General features: G+C 41.5%; 1 protein-coding gene across 2 annotated transcripts; it reads left to right on the top strand.

The window, feature by feature from the left end:
• The first annotated feature begins 6,764 nt into the window (after positions 1-6,764).
• On the top strand, positions 6,765-20,158 carry CMTM6 (CKLF like MARVEL transmembrane domain containing 6). 2 transcript variants are annotated; one of them, XR_015803613.1, is made up of 5 exons: positions 6,765-6,929; positions 11,692-11,868; positions 12,776-12,874; positions 14,349-18,718; positions 19,822-20,158. XR_015803613.1 is itself a non-coding variant. In XM_014884072.2 (4 exons), the coding sequence occupies exons 1-4, from the start codon at positions 6,804-6,806 to the stop codon at positions 14,493-14,495; spliced, it is 549 nt and encodes a 182-aa protein (XP_014739558.1). In that variant the 5' UTR covers positions 6,765-6,803; the 3' UTR covers positions 14,496-20,158. The 2 variants fall into 2 exon arrangements, 1 of the variants encoding a protein (XP_014739558.1); XM_014884072.2 differs by having other exon boundaries at positions 14,349-20,158.
• The last annotated feature ends 2,361 nt before the right edge of the window (positions 20,159-22,519 follow it).

Genomic DNA, 22,519 nt, shown 5'->3' with positions numbered 1-22,519 from the left:
TTTACCTCTTGGTTGATAGCATCACTAGCAGATATTTAAACTTCCTTAAAACATTGTTTCTGGAAGGAAGGGGATAAGTCTGCAGTGTTTATTCCTAGGAGTGAAACTAGCTTATTGGACTTGGGTGGTTTGTGCTGCAATGTTTTCAAAGCACACTCGTTAGACTAAGGATCCTGCTGCTGGCTGCAGTGTGTTGTCTAAGTAGTAGTTGACCAAGGGTAGGACTTCACTTAAGCTTTCAGTACACAAATGCTGAACATCTTTTTTTCCTCTGTGAAATTTGCTTACTTTCTACTTACAGCCTCAGACTAGAAAATGTAAAAGGTATATCCTGATCAAATGATTGCCAAGATACTTCAATGATTTCAGGTTTCTAGTTTTTTTTTTTTTTAAATCGGTCTTATATTAATTTCTCTAATTAGTTAGAAATCTCTATTTTGAACATGGTGGTACTCTTCTTCCACCATTCCTGCATTCTGCAGTGGTTCTAGCGAATTCACAGAATGGGTCAGGTTGGAAGGAACCACAGTGGGGTCACCTGGTCCAGCCTCCCTGCTGGGCCAGAGCAGGGCCATCCCAGAGCACATGGCACAGGATTGTTGTGTCCAGAGAGTTCTTGAGTATCTCCAGTGAGGGGCACTCCACAACCTCTCTGGGCAACCTGTTCCAGTGCATGGTGATCCACACAGTAAAGAAGTTCTTCCTCGCATTCCAGTGGAGCTTCCTGTGCATCAGTTTCTGGCTGTTGCCTCTTGCCCTATTGCTGGGCACCCCCAAGAAGAGCCCGGCTCCATTGGCACCTCTGCTTTAGCTACTGGCAGACAGTGATGAGGTCCCTCTCAGTCATCTCTTCTGGGGGCTGAACAGGCCCAGCTCCCTCAGCCTTTCCCTGTGACATGCTCCCATCCCTTAATCATTTTTGTTCTCCTCCATGGGCTCTGATCCAGGAGTTACATGTCTTTGTCCTGAGGAGCCCAAAACTGGACACAGCACTCCAGGTGTGGCCTCACTAGGGCTGAGTAGAGAGGCAGGATGACTTCCCTTGACCTCAGTTACTTCCATATTTTCAAAATAACCTAAATTTATTTAAGGACAGTATACATTTTGTTGTGCACTTAACTGCCTCAAGTTAAACACACTTGTTTAAAATAGAAGATTGAACTGTGGACTGAGATATTCAGTGGATATTCTTAACTATGAATTTAACTGCAGTCCTTAAAATTTTGCTTATGTCAACAATTCAGTAAAGGTGACACATGGGGAAATGCATTACCTGCTCATGAGCAGCTGTATAGAATAAATTGTTGGGAAGAAAAAAAATAGGCACCTACTTATGGATGCATTGCACGCATCAGTATCAGAACAGTTGTCTAGGTACTTCATGTAAACTTGAAACTGAATTTGGAACGTGCTTGAGAGAAAGGATTCTCTGATGATGAAAGCAGGACCCGTTCCCACACAACTGCAATAGTATGTGTCATTAAGGTGAAACTGGATTTTAGGGCAACACTTTAAACTAGTGGATACTGTCCATATTTTTAAAAGACAACTCCTGCAGTCTCTAAGTTAGTTCATTTGAGCATCTGTCAAAGCACAAAACCCTTTATGAATCTGGAAAATTGGCCACATAGTGCATTAATAGCTTTTATACCTACACATTAATAGCTATTAAGCCCTTATTTGGGGAGGCTGGGACAGGGGAAAACCTTACAAATGACTCATTATAATTTCACTTCTTAAAACACACGTCACTTCTGTGTATTTGAAGCTTCTAAATGTGTTTTTCCATAAACCCTCCTAGCTTTGGAGTTTTTTGGTTGTTTTGATTTTTAAATTACTATTTACAAATGCTTATTTACACAAAGACTGTCACCTACCATGCCTTTTAATTCTAAAAGACTAAAGTAGCCTGCTTGTCTCCTTCAAATTCTCTTAATGCTGCTGTCACTTCCTATCTGCAGCGTGCTCATCCTGTTTGGGGGGAAAATTTACCGTAAAGGAAAATATCTGAGAATATTTCTGTGTAACCTGATATCTTTGGCTTCTTGTTTTCCTCTAATGAGACCAAGGCTCCTGATTGCTTTGTCCTCTTGAGCTGTAGTTCCCCCAACTATTGTTTCGGAGACACTAGACAATTAAGATGGGATTTACCACAACTATCATGCAAAGCTAGTCTCTGTGACAGATGACCCTTTCCACAAAGGGTAGTGCCAGTAAACCCTGCTCCTGTTCTTTCACCATCAAGTCAAGCACGAATCTAAATAAATTGGGAAAAATACTGAAGCTAATTTGGGTAGAATACTTCCTTGCTCTAGGCTGGGAATGGGTTAGGTTTGGGATTACCCCAATTTTTAAAAGAGTAACAACAGGAATTATATTAATTTTGCTCTCAATCACTCTTCTGTGCCTTTAGTGCTGTTGGGTACAAAGTTTCAGACTAGCACATAAGATACAGAAAGGAAAGAAGTAATACAAGAACTACAGGGTACAATTTTAATAATACTTTAAAAATACTTTTCAGTATGAACTCTGGAAAAATGCTACAATATAAATCAACTAAATTCCTTTAGACTTTCAGGGCTAGTTCAATGTAGACAAGTTGCTGATTAGACTGAAAGAAAACTGTTTCAGGGGAATTTTGTAAATCTTCTCTTCCTTCTTCTCTACCCTGTTCCCACATCAGTTATTTTGAGTATACTGGTTCAAATAAAGCTGCTCTGCAAATTTTAAGCTTGAATTTTTTGAGTAAATGTCCACTTCATTTCCAGGCAGGTCATATTTTTCAGGTGAAAATTACAATCTCTGAAATGTGCACATGGCTTTTAGGTTTTATGGACTAGCTACTATATAAACCTTAAATTTCTAGTGATACTTCTGAAATGCAAGAATTGCTATCTGTTGGGCTGCAGTCTCACCTTGGGGAGCAAACAGTTTGCAGTGAGACACCTGCAGCAGCAGAACTGTTGCCTGTCAAATACGTCATGGCTTAATGCTTCTCTGTGCCATGCAGATGCATGCAAAAAAAACCACTGAGAAGAGTTGGCCTGAGCTTGCATTTGGGAAGTGTGGGGATTTCATCTCTAATGCCATAAGGGATGCTTGGTAATAACTGTTAAAAATGCTAATTCTTCATCTTCAGCTGTTTAAAAATCACACATTTGAGCCTGTTTAGTGTGGTGTCACATTTTGTGAAGTTCAGTTGCAATACTGAGCAAAAAATAGAGCCTCGAGAGCTAAAGAAAGTTTAGCAGATGCAACACATTCAAGTCTTTTCTGAGCTTATTATTGCAGTACTTGGAATATTTCATTTGCTAGCTAATCATCTTGTATTTACTTCATATAATACGTGGGGATGGTCTTGAACAGAAGATGTTGAGATGCCCATGTGAGAACAAAAAATGAAGCAGAGATGTGCTTCAGACAGGCTGTCTTCAGTGGAGCTCCCTGAATTGTGCAGTAACACACACTTCTTCCTCTTCCTCATCACTCTTCCAATGAAACTAAGTCTGTCTCCTTCAGTGATTTGGGCTTCCAAGCTGCTTTCCCATTCCTCTACTTCCTTCTCCCTTGCCTTCTGGCAAGAAAAGCAAAAAACCCCGTAACTGCACTTATGAAAATGGGAAAAGGAGAACATGAATTAGTGAGGCCAGTGCTGCCAATTCCGAGGGTGAGGGACTCAGGCTTTAGTGTCACATTGTAACACAGCACATAGAGAGTGCCAAAGAGCCACTGGGGCTCACTTGAGGAAAACAGCGATGCAGCTGTGGCCCCTTACTGCAGTCGCTGGCATTTACTCAATTGCTTCAAGGAACTCCAGTTCACAGGTTTTCAAAGTATTGCAATGTAGTGGCAAGAAGCAGACACTGTCACACAGCTATACTGTGTACACTGCAATCTCCTCTAGCGGGGGTGCTTTCTCCATTGGTATTGCTTTTTGGTCACTATGGAGGGTGTCTTGGAGGAGATGTAATGAGGGAGAAAACTAGGTCACTCACCACTAATCTGCTTCCTCTGATGTCCCTCTCTGTGCCTGGCTGACTGAAGATGTTACCATAGCTCAGCATCTAACCGTGGGGTTGCTTCTCTGCCACCATGTCCTGCCTTTAGCTCTGTTCCTGCCATTGTGGCAGAGGCTGTGGCAGGGTAAGAAAGACTTCTTTTTCTGGAAAACTGTCAGGTGTAGCACATAACCAAAAGGAATTAATAGCTGTATATCTGGAATGGGATTTCCATCACATCACAGTCAGCCAGTTACTGTTATGTGCATTAAACCCTATTGTTACCTACAGTAACTGTTGTTTTAATTCCCTCCTTAAAGGAAAAATACTGTACTGGAAAGTTAGTGTGATAAAAAAGGTGAAGAAAACCTGCTGTATCTCTGTGAAGAGCAGCATAATGTAGTGCTTTAAATATTTTAAAGATAACAACTCCTATGCTATTGTTCAGTTTTCATTCCTTCTGTCACATGACCTTACAGGTCCCTAGCTTTGCTGTCATTTCACTTTTCCTGAGTCTCTTATAAACAAATAAATAAATTGGCCTCAATAAGTTAGACTTTAAATGGCAAGGCAGCCTTTATCATTCATGCATCATTGATCTGTATTTCCTGGAGAGGGCCTGAACAGGAAAACCAGCTTAAAGGCAGTAGAAACTGGAAAGAGGTCACCATCTATTTTGTCTTTTCTAATCTTCTTTTGTGTTTCTGTGACTCCTTGAAAAGCAGTCTGTCCTCAAGACAGTTGTCTTCAGTACTAACATCTGTATTCATAATCTAGCAATGCTTCATGAAGGCATTCTAAAGACTCGAAGGGGAAGGGCTACAAAATAGCCTTAGATGCTACTGAGCTCCTTAGAAGACCTGACAGCTGCTTCTATCTCAGTTAAGTCTGTCTCTGTCAGACCACTGTATAACCTAGACACATGCTTTGTGGCTTTGGAATTATTCAGCCAGTTGTGAAATATTATCAAGGAAGAAAAGAAAACGAGAAGGAAATTTTCTTCAGAAGAGAGATGCCAGCCTCTGTAATGTAATCTAATTTATAGGGTACTAGTGTGAAAAAAGGTAGTGAAGACACTGGGAACTTATAAGTGGTAACAGCAAATGTTCCTGGCTACACCTACCTGCTCAGTCCTGTAGTCTGGGATGCTGCCAACAGAGCCGTGTAAAATTTATCCCAATCCCAGGCAGAAGCTAGGGCACACCCATGGTGATACCTCATTTGTTTTAGCAGAAACGCCCACACCTTGGGAATCACAGGACTTGTCCTACTCTTTCACCTCCCAAGCCAATTCCTGCAGCCAAATATTGTTTATGGCAGAGACAGGTCTGTATGATCCTGCCTAGGGGCACTGTGTAGTCCCCTGGACTGTGTTTCCTTACCGGGAGAAGTCAGGCACGTGGCCTGCTGGTACACACTCAGCAGGGAGCGTGGCCCAGCTGCTTTGGTCTGGCCCATACTTCTGCATCTGCCCAGTTCAGAGGGTGTTCTGGCAGAGCTAAAAGTAGCCCCAGCCTCACGGGGCTCTGTAGCACACACTCTCCCACTGCACTGTGCAGTTCCCAAAGAGAAGCAGTGTCCAAACAGCCTGATCTGTTCCCTAAGCAGGGAATCTGCTCCTATACAGCTAACATTAAGCAAGTAAGTCTCTTTTTCAACCTGTTGCAATCTTCCATTTCCTTGAAATTAAACAAGTATAACTGAACTTGACCATGAAGGACCATAATTGCTCTGTGGGTAATACATCAATAGTATATAAGCAAACACAGCACACCTTTGCTTACATATTAATGGTTCAATCTACTCTTAATAGGCAACAAAAACTACAGTTTCTTTTGGAAGCTGATCTGGGCAAAGGTGTGGAAGTATATTAGAAGAGGCTTGGGGATATGAATTTTTTCTCTTATTGACAACAAGGAATGTCTTCAAAGACAGTGATTCTTCTCCTGAGCTCAGCAGTGGTGAGGCTACACCTCGAGTGCTGTGTCCAGTTCTGAGCTCTCCATTCAGGAAGGACATTGGAGTGCTGGAGCGAGTCCAGAGAAGGGCAGCAGAGCTGCAGAAGGGTCTGGAGCACGAATCCTGTGAGGAGGGGCCAAGGGAGCTGGGGTTGTTTAGCCTGGAGAAAAGGAGGTTCAGGGGTGACCTTACTGGTCTCTAGGACTGCCTGAGAGGAGGTTGTAGCCAGGTGGGGGTCGTGATCTTCTCTCAGACAACTCATGACAGGACAAGAGGACATAGCCTCAAGTGGTACCAGGGGAGGTTTAGATTGGATATTAGGAGGAATTTCTTCACAGAAAGAGTAATTAGACACTGGAATGGGCTGCCCAGGGAGGTGGTGGAGTCACTGTTCCTGGAGGTGTTTAAGGCAACACTGGACGTGCCACTCAGTGCCATGGTCTGGTTCACGTGCTGGTGTTTGGTCACAGGCTGGACTCGATGATCTCAGAGGGCTTTTCCAACCTAATTGATTATGTGAATGTAAGCAGGGAAAGCTTTGCCTTAAAACCCCTTTCTGATATCGCAATCTCGTGTGACAAGTGAATAATCTTGTACATCTTACTTACCAAGCCCCGGTTAGCGAGCTGAGCCCAGACCGGGCCTGAGGCGGCCCCGCGGTCCCTCACGTCCCTCAGGGCCGCTCCCGCCCGCGGCCGCCAGGGGGAGCGCCTTTGTCCCGCCGGGACCAACGGCCCGGCTAACCGCCACACCCCGGGCCTGCCTCCCGCCCTTCCCGCTCCCGCCCCACCGCCGCCCTTTTGCTTTCAGTTTTTCCCAGCTGAGAGCTGGCGGCCTGGCCCGGCCATGGAGAACGGCGGCGTCTACAACAAGACCACGGAACCGGAGGTGAAGGCGCCCCGCCGCCGGCCCTTCGGCTTCACCCTGCGGCGCCTGTGGGGATGGCGGCTGCCGGTCAAGGTGGTGCAGGCGGTGAGTGCCCTCCTCCCCTCGCGGTGCGGGACGTGCCGGGCCTGGCGCGGAGGGAGCATCCCTGGCAGGATGACTGCCCGGGACCGGGGAGAGGGGAGAGACCGAGAGTATCCCGGGGCTGAGCCCGGCGGGGCGGGGGTACCCCGCTCTGGGATGGAAACGAGCGTGTTGTGATGACCTTCGGCTTCAGGACGGTCCCCCGCCGCTTAAAAATTAAACTCCTGGGTGATCCAGCGCAGGCTCGGGAGATGGCCGCGCACAGGCTTCGAGGGAATGGATTCTGCCGGTCGGAAAGGGCTGGCTCCGCCGGGAAGGTGTCCTGACTTAGGACGTGATATGGGGTGACTGAAGTTGTACAGACTCAGGTGGAAAGCTGGCATAAAGGTGCCTTATAATGCAGGTTCAAAGTGGTTTATGGTGGGGAAGTGGTGGGAGTGCTCCTTCTTGGCGTCCGAGCTGCAGCAGTGGGTGCGGACATGGGATGGTGCCGGCGTCGTGTGCCCGAGGCTCGGTCCTGCAGCCGCCGTGGTCCAGCTGCCTGCTCCTTAAACACCACCCGCCCTGGCTCTAAATCAGAGGGAAGCCTCACAGGACATTTAGGGCTTTCTTCTGGGGCCCGGACTGGAAGAAAATAGGAGGAAGAAGCCTTTGGTTGAACCTCACCATAGGGCAGTAGAACTGGGAAAGGCAGTGCTGGGTCATGAGCTCCAGACCTTCCTCTCTTGCTGCTCCTGCAGCCCGTTCTAAGTCTGACAGTCTGTGCTGTCCATCCTAAAATTAAGGAGCCTATTTCTCCCGTGGTTTGTGAAAAATTGCACCAGAAACCTGTACTAACAGTGGCCCACTGCATGAGACATCACTTGATGTCAGGTAGCCCTGGGCCCACCAAGAAATAAAAGGCTTATTTTCTGCTGGCTTTTTTATTATATGGTGCTACTCCTGAATCAAGTGGTTGGGCTCCTGGTGTAAGGTCCTGTTCACTGTTTGGTGATGGGCTCTTCCAAAAGGTACCGATGTGACTGCTGATAAGGATGTGAGGAGCATCACTTCCATGTACTGGCAGGGAATGAGTGAAACCCATGGTGGTAAAGGGCAGCTCACTGCAAATGTATGTCAGCGTGCGTTTTGCAGCCAACACAGTGGCTTTTTAGTCAGATGTGTCATGCTTATGGGAATTGTAGGTGATTTCCAGCCCTTTCTCATTACTTCACCATTGCAGAAAAGAGGACATTTAGGTTTTAAGCTTCATCTCACACACAGTCAAAACCCTCAACCAGAAATGCAATACTCTTTACCATTCATAAAGTGGTAACACTGCCAAGTTTTCTAAGAGTGTTTAAAAAAATCACACCCAAGAATGCTTTAAATAAATATAATGGAACATAAACTTTTAATTCATCTACTGGAGATCATTAAAGCAAGATCTGCTGAGTTCTGTTCCATGACAAGCAGAATGTTTATATAAGCAGGTTCATTGATTAAAATAAAATAAGTGATTATGTAGGCAAATTTATTGATGGTGGGTCTTAAGCCTTAAACTGTTTAATTATTTAAAGTGCTTTCTAAGTAGAAAAAAAAGAAGAATAATCATTATCCTAAACAGGATGAATAGCTGCTTGACATGTTCTTAAATAAGTAGCAGTTTATGGCCTGCACCCATTTGTCAGTGAGAGGAAAAAGAAAATGGAGTTATAGTTGTTCACCCTCTTAATTTCCAACATTTTTCCCTCATTTTTTGTGACCTTTGTCAAAATGCACAGGTCTTGAGGTCTCAGTCAAAACACTTTAAACAAGCCCCAGAAAGTCCTGAAGATGGAAGCCTCAGTCTCTGCAGCAAGAAGGTTCCCATTCTGGGAAAGTGTTGATTTTTGGAAATGCCAGGTCATTAACATATATTGGCCTTGTGTTACAGTAGTGGTTGTTACTGGGTTTGTGCCCTGATAATTGCTTGTGTGGACTGCTAAACAGGGTGTTGCAATCAGAAAGTGAGCTCTGCTCATTGTAGAGGTGATCAAAGGTTTTTTATAAAATACTCTGAAATCACCTGCAAAAAACTGGCTTCTAGACCTAAGAAATACTTTTCTTCAGATGAATAACGTCATACACTATAACCTTAGCCAGTTCTTTTGAGTAAATGAAACAAGGAAAATGTGACTGCCAAAAGTCACAAATGTGAGTGCCAAAAGCATGCTGGGAGGTATGTTATTGCATAGGTTTCTAGGATGCTGTTGTTTTATTTAGTTTTGTTTTTTTAATAGGTGGGGTGTTTTAGTTAGTCCACGACTGGTTCAAATTCTGCACAAAGGTAAATGGCACAGTGTGTATTGTGCCAAGACTGAGGTAGAAACTAATTATTACTTAAATCACGACAAGTTGCCATCAACTATTATTTAACTTTAGTCAAAATTCCCTAGCTGGAAAGGAAAATTGTAATTCAGGCTTAAAAATCACCTCCTTTTGAGCTGTTCATGTTCTGTAGTAGCCCAAATTGTGCAGACTTAATAGGGAATTAATATGTGCACCTATCTGAAGGAGAAGATTTTGTACTGGGAAGCCCACTGCCGAGCATCTTCACAGGCTTGTTGGCAAGTTCATTTTTATTTCTGTAGCAATTCGCTTGTTAAATTCTTTTGTAGCAATTCACTTGTTAAATCTTCTTTACAAAATTGACATTTGTTTAGGAACTTCCAACCCTAATGTCAGTGTCAATGAATAATTTCTTGCTGGTAAGAGACAGACGAAGATGTTTAAATTCTGGTGCACAGACAAGACATACAGACAGGACTAATAACAAAATAAAATAATTTCAAAACAACTGCTTTTCCAACAATGCTTTTGGTGTTTAAAACTATTTTTTTTTTGTGGCAGTAGTACAACAGAGGAATCCCCATTTTTCCTGATAGTGATATCAAAGAGCAAGTTGAAAGAAGAAACCCAAGCAGAGCTCTCTGGCATCTTATAAATACATTAACTTAATCAAAGCACTTACTCAAAAGTTCTTCAAGCCAACTTCTTTTTAAATTTATGTACTCTATTTTATTACTCAACTTTTATTAATAAAGAAATTGAATATTGACTTGGACAAGTCCCACACAGGATTCTACTTGCTAAATCTCAGTTATTTGGCACTGAACCTTTTGTAACTGAGTGGGATTTTTTCAACTTGTTTGTACACTCAGTGAAGAAGCTTTTTTCAGTTATTTGGATCATATTATGGTTATCTGGACATATACTTTCTTTTAAGGACAGGTTTATTTTCTTTCTGTTCTGTTTCAGCCCAAGTGAAAATGATGGCATTCAGTTTCCAGTGCTTATAAAAAGAGAGACATTTTCATGTACAGTGCTATCTCAGCCTGTGAAAAATGTGAAATTGAAAGTCATTGGATGCAGCTATAAGCACATGTTTAGAAATGAAAAAAATAACAAAAACCCAAACCATAAAAACTGGGAAGTCAGAGTTTAAAACGTTCCTGGACTGACATTGTAGTTTATTGGTTTAGGTGCAAGGGCTGCTGAGAAGTTTGTGTTGCCAGCCACTGTGGGAGAGAAAGGAAGCATGTGGAGGCCTGATAGTAATACTGAAGTTACCCAGCTCCCATTTGTCCCCTTTCTGAGCTCCTGTTTACTTTATATTGTTGCATTTCCAAAACACGATTCTCTGAAGTGCTCTTCTGAGACCTGACTTAGGGGAATTTACGCTTCCTATTGCTAAATTGTTCTTGTTTTTACTGTGAGAAAACTGAAATTGAAGACTAGTGGTTATTTTCCAAGAACAATTCTGAATCTTAAATTTAGATTTTTTTTAAACAAAGAATTATCATCCTCTTCATTGCCCACATACTCTTACTAAAAATATGATTGTTATTCTCATATCAGTCTCAGTTTTATGACCCAGTCTGATTCTTACTCCTGGCTTTGTTTTAATTTGGTGAACTCCTTACTATGGGGCTCTATAACGCTATGCCAAGTTTATGGGGTGAAGGAAATTAGCATGAAGTCGCCAAAATAAGTCAACAGTTGAATAAAGAAATATTCTTTCTGGTACAATAAACTAGTAGAAAATCCAGGAGCAGGGATATGGTGACTGTACAGGAACTAAGTCACGTTCTTTTCTCAAAAGACACTGTGGCAGGAAGATGAAGATAAACCTCTGCGTAGATTAAACATTGTCCAACCTAGCTTGAACATAGTCTGAGGTTTTGGTTCCTACAAGAACAGTTGAGCTTCCGTCATTACTGGGTCACAAGCATGTGAATGTCGGGTTCGTGGACTTTCTGTGAAGTTCCATCAAGTGAGGTAACATCAGCTGTGAACTTGCAGGGAGATAGCTGAATGTGTCAGTGCTGTCCAGTTTCCCCCACTGCCCTGCACCCAAATACATTCAGAACTGAGTGCAGCTGCATGTAGTAAGCAGTAGCATTTTTGCAGGACGTGTTCTCCACACTGCCTCGTCTGCTTCTAACTGGAAGTTGCACAAAACCACAAAACAGGAATCTTGTCTTTCTAATCAAGAAGCCTCTGTTTGCCTCTGTGTTCAGTTTACCTGAGTGTATTTTTTATCAACCACCTTTAACAGCCAAGTGTGAACCATGTCATTGTATAATTATTTCTGTCTGTAAGAAAATAGTGCAGAACTTCACTAAACTCTTTGTAGATTGAGAATTTTTGTCACTTCTAGCTTTATTAATCTTCTTATCAGAGATGTCTGTTTGTTGAAGATGTTAAAAATTTAATCCAGCTCAAGCATGTTATTTGTTTGCAGATTTTCTCTTTAGTGGCCGTTGTTTGTGAAGAAATTGTGGACGATTGCAGCTTTTGTGGTGGACTTTACTTCTTTGAATTCATAAGTTGCAGTGCCTTTCTTTTGAGCCTCCTGATTCTGTGTGTGTATTGCACTGATTTATATAAATCACTGGGGGAAGATAAAGTGCAGAAAATGGTAAGAAAACTTTTTGGTTTTAAGCAAACCATTTATTCTAGGTGCATAAAGTCTGCTGTGGAGTAAAAAGACTAATGCAAAATGAATCTCATTTTCTTCTCCATGTAAAAGGTAGATTAAATTATCTTATATGAGCCAACTTGGACAGTTTATATTGACATCTTTTTCAAAGTTGGCTACCTGCAGGATCTTAGGACTTGTGTGGAAAAGTCTTTCCACATTAATGCTACTAATACTACAGCATAGCCATCACGTGTATGTATGTATATGGAATACAGTTTACTGCTAGCCTGATGCTTGCAATTTATCAGTTTACCTTCTCTGTTTTCCTACTGGGTGTAGAGTACCTCCTTTTTGGCAATAATCGTAACTCATTACAGTTTATGGCTTTATACTTCAGAAGATCCAGCAGTGCAAGAAAGTAGCTCTGTTGAGTTAGTAGGAACATTATTCCATCTCACAAATGTCCCTTCCTATTTGCCTTCAGAGCAAACAGTAGGGTCTTTATGTGAGGGTACAGATAAGGGAGTGTAGTAAAAGGTTTGAATGAGCACATCTAAGTACAGTGTTCTAATTTCCCAAATGTTTCACGTAAGGAATAAAGCCACCATGGTTGTCCTGAGCTTAAATTTGATTGTGAAGAAACGTTAGGTGAAATTAAATACTTAAAAAATACAAAAACTGGGCAGACTCCTTTAAATAGCTGATAATGCTGTTTAAATAGCTGATAATGTTGAATGTCATTTGGAATGTAGTTGTAAAATGTATTTTCTGAAGCTTCTATTAGCATCAAAAATCAAAACGAATTCACAGGCAATTTAATTCAGCTGTTGTTATGATGTTTGTTCTTTTTAGGTAACCTATTTAACCAATTAAATTGCATATATTTTTTAATATATATTTGCAGAATTTTTGGGCTGTGCCAGTCATAGGTGCCTCGTTTCTGCTAGCATCAATAGTATTTTCTGCAACGTGCTCTGGCTCTGCTGTTGAAAGTGCTGCATGTGTAAGTCTTAAAATGGCAAGATTTACTTTGTATTTATCTGGTATGTTAATTTCTCTGCCCTTTAAACTTCACTCAATTTGCAGAGAAGAAACTGGGCAGGGAATAGAACTCAGTGCATTGTGATGTTTTAGGAGGAATTAGCTATTTCAGACCTTCCAGAATCTTACCATAGGAAATCCAAAGAGCTGGCATTCCTCAGGATTACTGGAAAGCTCTGTGTGCACTTGCAGCTCCCCACCTTTTCCCTGCTGCCTCAAATTTGTATTATTTCCTGTCATCTCTGCTGTTCAACATTGTCATCTCTTGAAGCTTGCCCAGTTCTTTGATATCCTACTTCTGAAATTTCTGTTTTTCCTCAATTGTCCTTTCATAATGTCACCCCCTCACAAAGACATCAAGAAATCCTGTCTTTTGCTTTTACAGAGCACATGTGGACAACACTGACTTGCTGCAATAAGAGCAGCAGCTTCCTCAATGACAGAAATAGTAGAACAACTGGGCATTTTTCTCCCAGGGAACACTGAGGAGGCTCAGGGCAAGGCACTGAAGGGACTTTTGGGATGCTGTAGATGTCATAATTCCCTAGTCATTTGAGTACTTCTTTTGAGTAAGCTTGGAATTGTGAACATATGAGTTTAAAAGATCAAATTCTTGAACGAGAAAAAATTATTTGGAAGTGAAAGCAAGATAATTCCCTTCCATGGGCAGCATCAGCTATTAGAGATACACACTTTTGGTATAGTCATCTTACATGGTGTAGATATATTTAGACCTAGTAGTTTGAGCATAAATCAAGTTTCACCTTTGCTTTTTTTTCTGGTGTAGGAAAAGTAAAAACTACTGTGATTTAATACTTATTAATGTCAAATTACTTTGGGCCAAACCAGTTGTGTAAAATTTAGGTAGAGTTAGAATAATGCATATGTTTCTTGCCTTATTTGAAAAAAGCTGCCTTCTCTTTCCCATTTCTCATCTTGCCATGACTAGTAATGAAATGATGTTCACAAAATGTCATTTCATTCTCCCTTGCTGACCCAGGCTCTGCAGATCTTCTCTTCCTTCACCTTGCAGATGCTATTCTTCTTCATTTACTCTCATTAATCAGCAGCTTTCTCTTGGATAGATAGTCTGCTATATGCTATGCTATTTTAATAGCTGATTTTGGCAATGAAACTAATATACTTTTACTATTAAAGGTTGATTAGAACACAGTAGAAGGTCCACACTTGATTAAAAGAATGAAAACTGTAAAAAAAAACTTCAGCAATGAATGTGCTAGAATTATGATTTCTGATCTGTCTAATTTAAATTGAACTATCGATTTAAGGAGGACTCTAATCTTAATATATAAACGTTATTAATGTATATAAAATGGTACAGCAAATCTTTCCAAACAACGTTAGATAGTATCCAATAGTTGGATACTATTACTGTTTATGCATTTTAAAATCACCTATTTCTGTCACTTTCACAGGTATTTGGATTTTTTGCAACTTTTGCATTTGTAGCTGAATTTGGTATAGAGCTCTTTCTCAAGCGAAAACAAAAACTCATCAGTGAACGCTCTGAAAATCCTGGTAACACTCGGAGGACCACAGAAAATCAGCCATTGAATAAATGAAGCTAACTTCCTGAAATTTTCATTTTTTATCTTTTTTTTTTTTTTTTTAATTGGAGCAAACTAAAATTAACTTTCAGTGCACTGTAGGTAACCACTTCTGTTTCTTTGTTCTAATTGATTTTGTACACATTGCTCATCACAAATTTTTATGGATTCTTGGGTCAGGTAATGGCATCTGGAGCATCATGTTCTAAGGAAACTGGTCCTGCCACCTGTTGGGATGACAGGCACTAAAAAACTTTGGGTCTAAACAGAATCACTTCAGGACAGCAGTGTGCTGATTTGATTTTGACAGAGATGGCTAATAAAGGTTAATGTCTGAGGCATAAATTCCTAGCTATAACCTAAAGTTATTTCCTGGTTAAATGGACCAGATGTTTCTGTTGTGAGCTATAAATTAGCACAGCAGAATTTATTTTTGTACTTCCTGGTCAAACTGAATGTAAAAGGGATACTTAACTGGAATATTATGGGAATATTTATGCTTAAATAAGGTGTTTTGGGTTGTTTTTGCTACTCCTATGTCTCAGTTCTGTCTGTGGAGATCAGTTTAATGATATAGTGACGGTAGGGAGCTTATGGGGAAGGTAATGTAAATGGTATATTAAGGAGACAGTTTTGCACTCCATGATTGTCAGAGTTTGGACTTGTATGCCAGAATCTTCTTTCAGGTGGTTTTGAAAGCTGTAACAGTTGCAGGAAGAAACTTGAAAAGCCAGCAGTGAGAGGAGTGAGATAAAGAATAAATATTTACATGAAGCAACCCCAGAAGTAACAATCTGAATATCAACGGGAAAAACCTTACAGCACGTTGGTTCTACCCTGGTAAATATTACTTGCAAGGTTAATACCATATGCAGCTTGTTTATGTATAGATAATATTAAGTTTTGCCAGAATGGTTTTGAACCTTACCATTTTCTGTGTTTATAAACATGGCAGTAGCTTGAGACTCCTTGCTCCTGACTAGCTCAGTTGGCAAACAGGTAAATAAGCACTTGTCCCCTTGATTTGTTTTGCAAGCAACAGTCTGTAGGACTGCAAGGAACAGTACTGATGGGACATGTATCAGACAAGTGATGGATGTGTCAGACCAGATGTTGATGGCTGTAAAAGAAATGAAGTGCTGAAAAAGCATTTTTCTGATGTCTGAGGTAAAAGCAAGACTGCTACGCCTCTCTTAAGAGGAAAGCTTTCAAAAGCAGAGAAAATTACTGTAAGCCAGGAGGTGTTCCAAAATACCACAGCAAATGAGAAAAAGCTGATTATGCAAAAACAGTTCTTGTCTGAGTGCTTAAGACATTTGCCGTGTCTCCCAGGTGATAACTGCATTTCATAGATGTCCCAATTTGGCATGTTCCCGTCCCGTAAAATGTTGTGGCAGCATTGAGAACAAGCCCTCCAGAAACTGTCTGACCTGTATTTGGGAAAGGAAGAGGAAGCTGTTTTAAGACAAATGAGGGTAATAGCAAGTCAAAGTTGGGTTTTTTTTTCCATTGCCACTTTCTGATGAGTGTGAGTTTGTGATGTTCTCTCTCTCTTTGGCCTGAGTCTTAAGCCTAACACTACACTTTGCTTGGAGGATGTAAAATTTTGCTAGGTGGTGTGAAGCACCAAGTTAAAGCCATAGCTTCGTTTTAGAGCTATGCATAGAAGAGATACTTTACTTCATAGAATTTTCTGTGTTGTAAAGAAGAAATGCTCTTTGGACTGGCTTTTTCTTTTTTTTTTTTTTTTTTTGTCTTGTATTTATTTGTGTCTGCACTAAAACTCAATTTCAGTCAGCACTTGCTGTAGCTGTCTCTGATAACTGGGTAGATTAGAGATGTTTGGTTTACAAGCGGTGTTACTGGTGATACAAAATACCCGTACTGAGAAATATCTCCTCTATGATCTGCAGTGTCTTATTCTGGGGGACTGTGCCCATATAAGTAACATTCCAACAGTCTTGTTTTGGTTTCTTTTTATTGCCCAGAGTCCTACTGAATTTTTTTCCACACCAAAATGTCTGTAGTCTTTAAATCTTCATCTGTAATTGGTAGCTGTAAATATAGTGTAAGAGCAACACTGTGCTACTAAGTATTTATTAAGCAATGCAGCACCGTGAATGGACTTTTATCTTGAGGTAATTTTTCCTGTTATTTTTCTCAGCCTGAAGATAAGTTAATTGAGGTCTGGATTTTGATTGCTTTTTCTATAGGCTTTTCCCCACCTAAGTGATGTGTTACTGATGTCTGTTTCTGGAGATACAGAAAGGGATTTGTAAAGTCATCTCCCGGCCTTGGCAGTTTACCTGGCAATAGTCTGTCACGTACGAGTTAAATACTAGGAGCAAGTCACATAATGATTATAGGTTTAAGGCAGTTGTCTAAAATGTTGCTTCCAAACCAATTGTTGGCTAACATGCATGATGGTGCTGTTAATCCTTGCACCTTATAAGGTGTTTTTGCTCTGTTTTAAAATAGTTGAGAAGCAGATTTGCATGTGTGTGCCCTGTTTTCTGTTTCTGTGAGGTTATTTTTTTAACTGTTTTATTAGCTTCCTATATCCTAGCTTTCCTTATCACTCCTAGCTCCTCTGCCCTCCCAGTCTACATGGGGGAGAGGCTTCCTTGCTGCAGTGACTGAGCAGTCTTGACATGCCCCTTTGATGCCTCTAGTGTCAGGTGCTGGCTTTAAATGTCTGTTTCTTAATTAGACTGATCCTAGAGAATGCTCTTGGAATTGGATTAAATGTCTGGTTCTGCAGGAGCTCTGTGTGTATGGCTGGATGTCTCTTATCCCTCGTGCTCTGTCAGCAAAGCCCTTTGCTTGTTTCCCAGCCTGCTTCTGATGAAATCAGCCAACCCTATTTAAACCACCTATTTAAATTGCTTCCATTAAGGTGGTTGATTTTCGCTTAAGTGGATTAGGGATTGTTCAGGAGAGTGATGGGAGCTCTGGCAGAAGTGCTGTTAGATACAACTGCCTCAAATTTCTTCTGTTGGCAAAGTGAATGTCTCTGTACATCATAACTAGTAGTAAAGCCTGTTGGAAAGAAGTAGCTGGCCCAGTACATCTATCTGGGGACTGTCTCCTCCATTCTTCACCACAGTGCTTGGCAGTGGTGTTGGAGCCCTGCTCGGACACTCAGCTTTGGTGTTTTCCAGCTGAACCTGTCAAGCTTAAGGCTCTGCAGCCTTAAAGGCTCTGCAGCCACTTCCAAGGCTGTTTTGCAGTGCCTTGAGAATCGGTGGAGAGGATTTTTCAGGATATGTGAGGATTTGTCTGGCTGTGAGCTTCTGCTCTGAAGATCTGTACTGGGCATTGTGTAGATTGTCAATGTTAATTTTTGTGTTTGGTGTTTAGCCCACATTAAAATCACAGTGGTACTGGTGCCCTTTGGTTCTGAGTATGGGAAGGAATTGTGCCTTACTGTCTGTATCCTGTGCTTCAGAAGAGCAGGGAAGGGTCTGTTACAGGTGAGTTCTACCTTTGCACCTTCCAACCTGAAAGAGCAGTGAGCAATCTCATGCAATTCTCAGAGTTCAGCACAAGATGTTTTTGCATAATGGCTGTCTTGGTGATCCTTGTTCAAATTTGTGCAATAAAATACCAAGCTTTCTACAGAGAGGGGAAATTCTTAGTAAATTTTTCAAAGGTTCTATAAAATTGCAGCCAATCAAGATGCTGATAGTGCCTTTAAGATGGAAATTCATATCTTTTTTAATCTATTGCTGTAAACATAAGCAGCTCTTTGGATATTAAATTTTATGCTGGACAGAGCTATATATCACTTTTAATACCATTAAGAATTTAAGTGATTTTTAATTATTATTAAAGCAGGGTGATAATACATTAATTATATATAAAGTAATAATTTTATAGTTTTGTTTCCAGTGTTGCCTTGACTTTCCATCTAAATAATTTTTAAACGCCTAAATATTTTTTATCATTCTAAACCTGTGATCTTTTTTAATGTGTTACATTTTCTTGATCTAAGGAACTTTATAAAATATTTTGTAATCATTTTTTAAAATAAAGGTTTGGTAAATAAATGTTTCTTGTTTTTGCTATGATTTGGTGCTGCTATGCAGTTCTCACAAAGCCAGCCATAGGAAATAACATCATTCTTTGTTCCTGGTTTGGAGGAAAGAGCTTGCATTGTGTTTGCCTGTTCTTGGAGAAGAGGGTCCAACTGGCTGCATATTCTCACTGGAAGTTCCCAGGAAAAAAGATCTGATAAGGTTAGTATTGCTCCTGACCACAGGGCCCAGCCAAAGTAGTTTGCAGTAGCCTTTACATATGATAAATTACTGTGAGGAGCATAATCCAGGTGCTGCTTCCCGTGGTCTTGATTGCCTGGAACTGAAAAAAATAAAGGAGCAGACTTGCTAAAGGAAGGAGCACAACCTAGCAAATGTGTTGAGAGCAAATAATTTATTCTGGTGTAGAAAAATGCAGGTCACTGACTTCCTCGGTTGAGGGAGAGTCGCTTGATCTTTAAAAAATCGTTTGGCTGATTGTCAGCAGTGAGGGTGAGGAAAAGGAATCAAACCTGCATGTTTTGCTTTTTGACAGGGGAGCACTTTTTTGTCTCATAGTCCTAGAGATTACTTATTATCCTGTGGTCATCTTGTACACATTGTTGGCATAGAAACTGGAATGCCACAGTATGCTTTTCTTTATTTTGTAACACGAAAAGATGAAATAATTTTAAAGATGAAATTGTCTCTTTGATGAAGTTGCCAGAGATGAGTGTAATCATAAGGAATCAAAAGGGAAAAAGGTCTCAAATGCTTTAAATTACCTAGATGCAGGAAAACAATCAAGGCAAAATGCTGTATTAGAAAGGTACGTCAGTGGTGGATTTTACACCATAAGAAAATAACTCAGAAATACTAGATTTAATAATTTGGAGCATGACTGTACAGTTTAAGTCATGTTATTGCTATAATCGTGACAACCCCCTTCTCAGGAGTGTAATCCAAGTTGGTTCATTGTAAATGACCAGAATGTAGTGCAGCAGGGCAAAATATGGGCTCGTAGCATGCAGCTTTCCTTTGTGAGTGCACAGGCAACACCTGCTCACTCTGTCTGTCCATCCGTCCGTCAAGGCACAGATGTGTTTCCTTGCTTTGGGATGGCTTTTCTCCGTACAGCGAGGAGCAGATCCAGCCACCTGCTCTCTCACACAGCTGCTGTCCTGCAGGAGCCAAGCAAGGGTCACCGCTTGGCTGGGCTTTGGGTGTGGCTGTCCCTTGGATTCGGAATGGCTATTCTTAGCCTGTGCAAGGAAGCACAGGGAAGAGCAGAAATGTATTTTGCATTGTTGCTGCCGCCTGCACAGGAACCTGCCGAGAAGCTGCAGGAGGGAAGGTTGTCCACAAGAGGGCAAAGATGATCCTTTGGTCTGAAGGACTCCATCCTCTTCCCACCTGTATTTCCAGTGAGATTGAAGCCCCCGTGTCCCTCTGTTGCTAGTCTGGCTATAAATTGAACTATGCGTTTTAGGGATATTCTTTCCATTAATTTTCTTATTTCTCAATATGTAGCTTGAAGGATTTTTGGCAATATAATCTCATCAGTATTGTCTCAAGGAGATACTTTGCCTGAGCAGTTTGAAAGGGTTTTACTCGCATTATTTGTGTTTTGTAACCTGCCAATAAATGTTTTTAAAAATTCAAGTCGAGCTTCAGCAGCATGACAACACCTGCACTTAAAACACTGCACTGCAGTCTTGGAGAACTTTGTGGTCTGTACTATGCTCTGGTTTTCAATGAAAGGTCTGTGGATCACAGGCGGGAGAGGAATGGAGTGAGGCGTACCTGTGCATTTCCTGGACTCTTGAGAAGTTAAATGAGGGAAGCTTGTTATCCAAAAATGCAAATTGTGCATGCTTGGAAAAAATCAAGGCCCATAAACAGAAATGTTGGCAACCATAGCTGTAAAGCATGCCAGACGGGACTTCTTGCAATTCCAGTCCTCTCCAGGCATCCCAGTGAAACTTGCTTTGACCAGCCCACGTGCCCTGATCACTTGTTTGTTTCTTATGACCTATTATCTCTTGGCTGAATTATTGGTGGGAAAATAAACCAGACTCGGCTGTTTTGAAGTTGGCAAGTCCTGAGGTGAGAGTCAGGCTTCATGAGGAGGTGACAGCACAAGCACATTCTTCTGCAGCATGATGTATATGCAGCCAGATGGGGACAGCAAATCCCCAGTCAGGTATGCACTGCTAGATGTGCTGCACAGAGGCAGGCACTACTCTGCAGTGCTAAGCTTGGGGTACGTGTCAGAGCTCTCTTTTCAGTTCTCACTTGGACTTACAGGAAGCATAACATGGTAAGACAAAAAGGATGACAAGTTTTCTGTTACCATATGCTCTACCCTTACTTAGAGAATGAAGCAACGTTGCTCAAAATAATGCAAGTCTGTCTGCACTACAGCCCTCCTTTTAACTACTTCCTTTGCACCAGCTGTTCCTCTCCCAGAAATATCAGTGCAGACACGGTTCTGAAATCCCTGCTCATGCTGAGCTCTAGGTGAGGAAAGACAGTTACTTAATTTTCTGTCGTCTCTGCACTCTACTAACCAAAGGTGTGGAGCTGCTATCCTGATGTGAGCATCAAGGGGCACAGACTCATCACTCCTATTTTCATTAACATCCATTTTCAGTGTCCTTTGCCTGCCTGCTCAGTTTCAAATGCTTCAGAGCACTGGGTTTTGATACTCACATTCCTAAAGTCCTGCTTCCCATTCCTGTACCTCAAACCTCAACTAAACCTCCCTGTCAGTGCAACTCATAGCAACAAAGGCTTTGGCTAAATCTCTGCCTGATAGTTTCTCAAAACAGCTGGGATAAAGAGGCTGTGGAGGCCTTTCTGAGAGGGTACAATACAGCTCTAGAAACAACTGGCTCGTTAATGTAAGGCTGGTTTCTGCCTCATCGTCCTTTTGCTCAGAAAGGCTTGTTTTATGAATGAACCAATGTTGTCCTTGACTTGATACAGTTTTTTTTTTTTTTAATTGTAAACGCTTGTTTCTGGCAATTGTGCCTCTTATTTGAGGGTTACAAGGGCATAATTATTCGGCTCTCATGCATCACAAAGTGCTGAGCATGAGGTATTAATGGAGTGCTTTGCTGCCACCATATAGCTTAATAGCTACAGCTGCAGCATTGTGCTCTTGTTTGGCAGGGGTTCATGGAAAAGGGGGATGCAGATCATTAAGCTTTATGTTAAGAGTGATTTATAGAAGTAGCAATAACAGACTATGCTGGACAGACAAAGCACTTCTGATGTAAAAGGAGCTGTTACACCAGCAGAACTGTAATTCATACTAGTGGTGGTACAGAGCCCCCAGCACCAGTCCACCTCATATAACCCCCAATAACGATAATAAAGGAAAGTTGTGTTAGTGTAATTGTGTGTGTGCTGGCAGGGGGAGGAGGGGAGCGCAGCTGCCTTGCAGATGTAATAGAAGGAAGCTGCAAATGGCTGCTTTTGGCTAGCTACAGGCTTTGAGATGGTATTAAACCCCTAGCCTGATCCCTTCCCATCCACCCAGCTACAGCCCCACCTCTGTTATGTGCTGAGATAAAAGTGCTAGAATTAAAAGGTGAGTGTTGCCCCAGCAGTACATGGGAAGGTAAAAGCAGTGTCTCCTCAGCACTACCCTGAGATGTTCCAGCTGAGAGACCAAGCTGCCCTGGTAGCTGATGGAGGAAGAGGCACATCTAGAGGGTGAATCAGAGGGGAAGGGTAACTCCTGCACTTTGACTCACTTCTATGATTCACTCTTGCCCTTCTCTTCATTCATCACATGTGCAGGGGAGAGTGGCTATTAAGGCTAATCCCATGCAAATGGTCTCCAAGATACACTGTGCTTTTTCCTGGGACAATGATATTTACTGTCTTTGAGCTGTAAAAGTAGTCCAGAATGAGTGCTGTCTCTAATTTCCTAGTCTGACCTTGTATGTCAAAGGGTTATATGCCTGTGGAGTTTTCTTCCCCACATTCCAATTCCTTCTTGTTACAATTCCTCCT

The sequence above is a fragment of the Sturnus vulgaris genome, chromosome 1, assembly GCF_052056855.1.
Source record: "Sturnus vulgaris isolate bStuVul1 chromosome 1, bStuVul1.hap1, whole genome shotgun sequence".
In the NCBI taxonomy this organism is placed as follows: domain Eukaryota; kingdom Metazoa; phylum Chordata; class Aves; order Passeriformes; family Sturnidae; genus Sturnus; species Sturnus vulgaris.
The sequence above is the reverse complement of the archived record's forward strand: the minus strand, read 5'-3'. Positions and strand labels throughout refer to the sequence as shown.